Source organism: Lathyrus oleraceus, chromosome 5 (genome assembly GCF_024323335.1).
Source record: "Lathyrus oleraceus cultivar Zhongwan6 chromosome 5, CAAS_Psat_ZW6_1.0, whole genome shotgun sequence".
NCBI lineage: Eukaryota > Viridiplantae > Streptophyta > Magnoliopsida > Fabales > Fabaceae > Lathyrus > Lathyrus oleraceus.
This window is the reverse complement of record NC_066583.1, coordinates 103,668,221-103,674,982: the sequence shown is the minus strand read 5'-3', so window position 1 is coordinate 103,674,982 and position 6,762 is coordinate 103,668,221. Positions and strand designations below refer to the sequence as shown.

Sequence of the window (6,762 nt, the reverse complement as noted above, 5' to 3'; positions counted from 1 at the left end):
AAGTATCATTTCAGCAGCAGAAGTAAACATATATACATTACTAGTAGAAAAAACAACTAGTAAACACACACACGCTTGTGCTCGGAACACACCACCTCCCCCTTCAGCTAGTCCACACCAACTAGTAAACACACATGCGCTTGTGCTCGGAATACACCACCTCCCCCTTTATCGAGTCCACACCAAGCAACAACCTGCTTCACATATACAGAACATAGAGAGTTCTCCCCCTATGCCACACAACTACACACCAGACAGTTCTCCCTCTTTGTATCAGTCAAACATCATATAGCTATAGCTACTTCTCCCCCCTTTTATCCAAAAGAGACCAAAGAGACAAAATAAATGTCTATTTAGTCATTAACCGAAATGTCAAAAGTTAAAGGGTTACAAAACCAAGTACATAATCAGCTGTAAGCAAGCTGAGATACAAACCAACAAAGTAATACCCAAAGAAAAGTAAATCCATCAAAACAGCAACAAAAACCATCAAGTCAATAGGGACCAAAGTCAAAGGAGCTAATCAGTAGAGCTTGAGCTTGCAGCTTCATCAGCACCAGAAACAGAATTGCCACTTGTCTCATCATTGTTTGCAGACCTCTCACTAGAGGTGTGGGTTTCAACTTCCTTAGCATGTTCAATATTTTCACCTTCAGCTTGCTCCAAGCTTGCAATCAAGGCTTCCAATGGTTGTTTCCTAGATGTTGCTACCCTTATCCCTTCACCCAGCTCTTTACAAGTCTCCTTAAGCTCAGCAATTGTTCCAACTTTTGAGGTTGGCTTTTTCATGGCAGATGTCATGACAATATCTTCGACATGACTGCCTTTAAACAGTTTATAGTGCACATACATAACAGGTTTTTTTCTACTTGGTAAGTCATTAGAACATAGAATACCAGGGTGTTGATTCAGGATAATCCCACAGATCATAGAGGGAAAGGAAATATGAAGCTTAATTGCATTAGTAGATGCATGCTTGATGATTTGTTCAAACATAAATCTACCATAGTCAAAATTCACTTTGGTTCCAACAACAAAAATGAACCTTCCAAGGGTATTAGCAATGGTGGAAATATGGTTGGTAGGCACCCAATTTTCAGCTCCTATTTTATGCAATATAGCATACTTGACAATCAACTTCCCAGCAGGAAGATGTTTTTTAATAGGCCAACCTTTCACCTGCCTAGCTGTAATCTCTCTACATACCTCATTGTCTGTAGCTTCCAATTCACCTGCACCCTCAATTTTTCTTCCCAGAAAATTGTTAATAACAGTGGGAGGAAATGTGGTACACTTACCCCTCACAAACACCTTGCAAAATTCCTTGTTGTTCTTATCAGCAATATCCTCAAGAATATTGACAATGAATTCCTTAACAAACCCTCATAGCATTGAGAGAACCCAGCCACAGTCTTCAACAACCTAACAACCTTTATCAAGTCCATGACCTCCTTGACTTCAACAACATCCTTTCCCAACTCCCTTTCCACAGCCACCCTTCTTTGAATCACAAATTTCCACTTGGCAGCTCCATCCTTAAGATGTAAAGAGATGTTATCCAAATGCACAACAACAACTTTAACATGAGACTTCCTCACAATGGTTTTCTTCACAGGAGAGGTGTCAGGGACATCTTCCTCAACACCCTCTTCAGACTCAAAATCTTCTCCAACCTTCCTCTTCTTCACTTCAACCTTTCTCCAAGATTTGGAGGGCCCAATACCAGCAATCTTCTTAGCTTTTCTAGCTGACATAAGTTCAGGCACAAATCTTCCTTTTCGAGTCTTCATGTATTTAGCCACACTTGGCTTTAAATGATGAAGTAAGCTATCCTCTTTATCATCAGACCTATCATCCTCTAGGTCAATCACATCGTTTACATTATCCTGCTTCTTAGAGTGGGAAGCATTGGCAGTTTTAGATGCCACAAATTTTCCTTTATCAAACACAATTTACCCTAGAGAGCACAACCCTTCAGCAACCATGTCCTTCTCAGAGCTGGAGGAATTGTCATCCTTCTCACTATGTTGTTCAACCTCGGGAGAGGGGTGCATTTTAGACAGAGGAGTAGAGACTCCCTTCACAGAATGTCCTTCATTAAGGATTCTAGTGACTAGGTTTCTTATAACACGATCAATGTGGTGTATATCTTCCTTAGAATTAGTCACAGGAGTAGAGCCAGAAGGGATACTAGAGATGTTACCTTGATTGGGGCATGTAGAAGCTGAGGCATCCATGGGATGGTTCAAATCAAGGGCCTCGCAAGGAATAACTAATAGAGGAACCACATCCAGAATCTCATCATCGGGAATGTCCATGGAAGGAGCGCTAACCTTTTGAGTAGACTTAGTAGTTTTTGAAGCAGAAGTAGTTTGATGTTGTGGCATTTTGGAGTTTTTGTGGAAAAAATACAGTTGCCCTAGCAGAGGTGTGTGAGGAAGGAGCAGGAAGATGGAAGAGTTGGAGTAGGTAGTGAGGTTATGGGGGTAGCGTGTGAAGACGTAATATATGGTATTTCCAAAACTAGGTGATGATTTACCATAATGGGGGCGCTTTATTTTAGCCACATAGACACTAATTTTCTTACTTTTCCCACTCCATATTAATTGCTACATGTATTCATAAATGCAAAGCCCTAATTTTCCTCTGAGCACTTCAAACTGATTTGTATCCAAGGCCTTTGTAAAAATATCAGCTAACTGCATCTCAGTAGCAACATGTTCTAAGGCTACAATCTTATCCTCCACGAGTTCTCTAATAAAATGGTGACGAATATCAATATGTTTTGTCCTGCTATGCTGAGTAGGATTCTTTGAGATGTTTATAGCACTTAGGTTTTCACAGTACAATGTCATGACATCTTGCGTGACATTGTATTCAGTCAGCATTTGTTTCATCCACACCAGTTGAGAACAACTACTTCCAGCTGCTATGTATTCAGCTTCAATAGTAGACTGAGAAACACAATTTTGCTTCTTACTAAACCACGACATTAAATTATTCCCCAAGAAGAAGCATCCTCCTGATTTGCTTTTCCTATCATCAGCACTTCCAGCCCAATCAGCATCACAATGTCCAGACAACACAGATTCAGATCCATGAGTGTATAGCATCCCATAGTCACAAGTGCCATTGACATATTTCAGGATCCTTTTCACTTGGTTTATATGGCTCATCTTTGGTTCAACTTGATATCTAGCACAAACACCTACAGCGAAGGCAATGTCAGGTCTGCTTGCTGTAAGATATAGCAGACTTCCTATCATGCTTCTGTAGAGACTTTGATCCATACTGACACCATTTTCATCTTTAGACACTTTAAGATGAGTAGGAAAAGGTGTCCTCTTGTGTCTTGCATTCTCCATGCCAAACTTCTTAACAATATTCTTGGCATACTTACTTTGAGATATAAAGATAAAATCTTCCATCTGCTTGACTTGCAGGCCAAGAAAATAGGTTAGTTCCCCAACAAGACTCATTTCAAATTCAGTCTGCATTTGTTCAACAAAATGTTGAACCATTTTACTTGACATCTCACCAAAAACAATATCATCCACATAGATCTAAGCAACCATGAGCTTTCCTCCTTCATCTTTGACAAATAAAGTCTTATCAAAGCCTCCCTTTCTGTATCCATTGTCAATGAGAAACACTGTGAGTCTCTCATACCAAGCTCTAGGAGCTTGTTTCAACCCATAAAGAGCTTTCCTCAACTTATACACATGCTTGGGAAGATTTGGGTTTGTGAATCCCTTTGGTTGTTCAACATATTCTTCCTCATTCAAGCAACCATTTAAGAAGACACTTTTCACATCCATTTGGAACAGTTTAAACTTCAGAATACATGCTACTCCTAGCAATAATCTAATGGACTCCAGGAGAGCTACAGGAGCAAATGTTTCATCAAATTTAACTCCTTCAACTTGAGTGTATCCTTGTGCTACCAATCTTGCTTTATTTCTAGTAACCACACCTTTTTCATCAGATTTATTCTTGTAAACCCACTTTAGTTCTGGAATTAAAGACTCTAATTCATCAGTTAAGGCTTCTTTAGATTCCATCAGTTAAGTCTTTAATTCCTGCATGGCATTGACCCATAATTCATCAGTTAAGGCTTCTTTAACATTCTTAGGCTCAATCTTGGACACAAAACAGGCGTGTGAGATCACTTCCCTTGATCTAGTAGTGACCCCTTTATTTGGGTATCCTATAATGAGATCTTTAGGATGATCCTTCTGAATTCTGATAGAGGGTCCCTTATTAACTTTATTAGCTTCAGGTTCAGCTTGAGTGGACTCACTCTCACTACTTTTGTCCAGGAGATCAACTGGAGCATCATTTAGAAATGTTTCAACATCGTCTGTGACATCAGTCTCTTGATCATCAACAACAACATTGATAGACTCCATCGTAACTTTTGTTCTAGACTTAAACACTCTAAAGGCTCTGCTGTTTCTTGAGTAGCCCAGAAATATTCCTTCATCACTCTTGGGTTCCATTTTCCTTCTTTGTTCACGATCAGCCAGGATATAACATTTACTACCAAACACATGGAAGTATTTGACAGTAGGTTTTCTTCCCTTCCAGACTTCATATAAAGTGGTTGAGGTCCCTTTTCTCAATGTTACTCTGTTGTGAACATAACAGGCCGTGTTCATAGCTTCGGCCCAGAAGTGGTAAGGCAACTTCTTAGCATGAATCATAGCTCTAGGAGATTCTTGGAAAGTTCTATTTTTCCTTTCCACCACACCATTTTGCTGAGGGGTAATGGGAGAAGAGAACTCATGACCAATCCCTTCAGATGAATGGAATTCAGCAAATTTATTGTTCTCAAATTCTTGCCATGATCACTTATGATTCTGATAACATGATTCTCTCTTTCTCTTTGAAGTTTTTGGCAAAGATCTTTGAACACATAAGATTTTTCCCTTATAAAATTCATCCAGCTATATCTGGAGAAGTTGTCCACCACAACATAAGCATGCCTTTTCCCACCAAGACTTTCCACCTGCATAGGTCCCATCAAGTCCATGTGGAGAAGTTCCAGAACTTTAGATGTGATGTCATGTTTGATATTCTGATGTGACATCTTTGTCTGCTTTACAATCTGACATTCACCACATACTTTTCCTTCTTCAATCTTTAATTTTGGGATTCCTCTGACAGCTTTAACATATATGATCCTCTTCATTCCTTTAAGATTCAGATGACCCAGTTTTTGATGCCATAGTTTCACTTCTTCTTCTTTAGCTAGAGCACATATGGATGAATAGTTAGTTTCTTGAGGAATCCACATATAGCAGTTGTCCTTAGATCCGAATCCTCTCATGATCACCTTAATTTTTGCATTAGTAATCAAGCATTCAGTTTTTGTGAAGTTCACATTTAGTCCTTGATCACATAGTTGACTGATGCTGATCAGGTTTGTAGTCAATCCTTTAACAAGCAACACATTATCAAGGTTAGGAACTCCAGGGTAGTTCAGCTTTCCAATCCCCTTGATTTCACCCTTTGCTCCATCACCAAAAGTTACATAGCTGGTGACATGGGATTGAAGGTCAACCAACAAGTTTTTGTTTCCAGTCATGTGTCTGGAGCATCCACTGTCAAAGTACCAATCTTCTTTGGCTGAGACTCTGAAGGAAGTGTCAGCTATCAAGTTAGTAGCACCAACCCTAGGAACCCACTGTTTTCTGTTAGCAGGGATGTGTTGTTTGGGTCTAGGTTGATGATTAGGACTAGGATAACCATACAACCTAAAGCAGAAAGGTTTTATGTGACCAAATTTCCCATAGTAATGACATCTTCATCTTTGGTGTTTTCCTTTATGTTGTCTTTCCTTGTGATGTTGAGACACCTGATGTGACATCTTTGGTTTGCTACCAGTGGGACTACAGTCAGGAGAGGATTCATTGAACCCAAGGCCAATCATGTCTCCTTCCATTTTTCCAGCCTGGAGGATTTTGTCTCAGGTGTCAGATCCATTGTTTAGCATTCTGACATACTTTGTCATCTCATCCAGTTTGGAATTCAGGAACACAACTTCAATCTTCAACTTAGAGATGGTTTCTAAGTGTTTTGTCCTCTCAGCCTCTAGCTGAGTTATTAGTTTCTTCTAATTCTCCACTTGTTGATACACTTCTTCACTTCTGAAGCACAACTTCCTGTAAGAAGTAACTAATTCATCAAAGGTTAATTCATCATCACTGGAGTCTTCATCAGGATCCCATCTCCCAGTCAAGGCAGTCACAAGATTGGCAGATTCTCCTTCTGTTTCACTTTCAGAATTATCATCAGACCAAGTAGCAACAAGACCCTTCTTCTGTTTCTTGAGATAGGTCCCACACTCAGCTCTAATGTGACCATACCCTTCACGTTCGTGGCACTGAATTCCTTTGCCCTGTCTGGATTTTTCTTCAGATTTTGTTCTTCTTCTAGCATCATTGGGCCTATTGATGTCAAATGAGTTGTTCTTGACATTATACTTTGACCTCACATCCATCCTCTTCAGGATTTTGTTGAATTGTCTTCCAAGTAACGCTAAATCATTTGCCATATCTTCATCAGTATCCTGACTACTTTCTTCCTTTTTATCTTCAGTGTTTGACACAAAGGCTATGGTTTTGACTTTCTTTTCAGATCCATCACTCATTCCCAACTCAAATGTTTGGAGGGATCCAATTAGCTCATCAACTCTCATCTTGCAGATATATTGAGATTCTTCTATGGCTGTCACTTTCATGGCAAATCTCTTGGGAAGTG

The 6,762-nt window shown here is 39.6% G+C and overlaps 1 protein-coding gene across 1 annotated transcript; it reads right to left on the bottom strand.

The window, feature by feature from the left end:
* Positions 1-379: 379 nt before the first annotated feature.
* LOC127079023 (uncharacterized) lies at positions 380-2,387 on the bottom strand. Its single transcript, XM_051019438.1, has 4 exons — positions 2,024-2,387; positions 1,382-1,936; positions 599-1,232; positions 380-422 (listed from the first exon to the last, which is right to left on the bottom strand). Exons 1-4 carry the CDS (start codon positions 2,385-2,387, stop codon positions 380-382), a joined length of 1,596 nt encoding a protein of 531 aa, XP_050875395.1.
* Positions 2,388-6,762: the final 4,375 nt, after the last annotated feature.

Excerpts from the sequence above, each read along its gene's own strand:
- LOC127079023 (XM_051019438.1), bottom strand. The coding sequence starts at position 2,387 with ATGCCACAACATCAAACTACTTCTGCTTCAAAAACTACTAAGTCTACT. Across the intron at positions 1,937-2,023 it reads TCCCGAGGTTGAACAACATA|GAAAATTTGTGGCATCTAAA; the intron begins GTGAGAAGGATG and ends TGTTTGATAAAG. Across the intron at positions 1,233-1,381 it reads GTTCTCTCAATGCTATGAGG|GTGAATTGGAAGCTACAGAC; the intron begins GTTTGTTAAGGA and ends TTGAGGGTGCAG.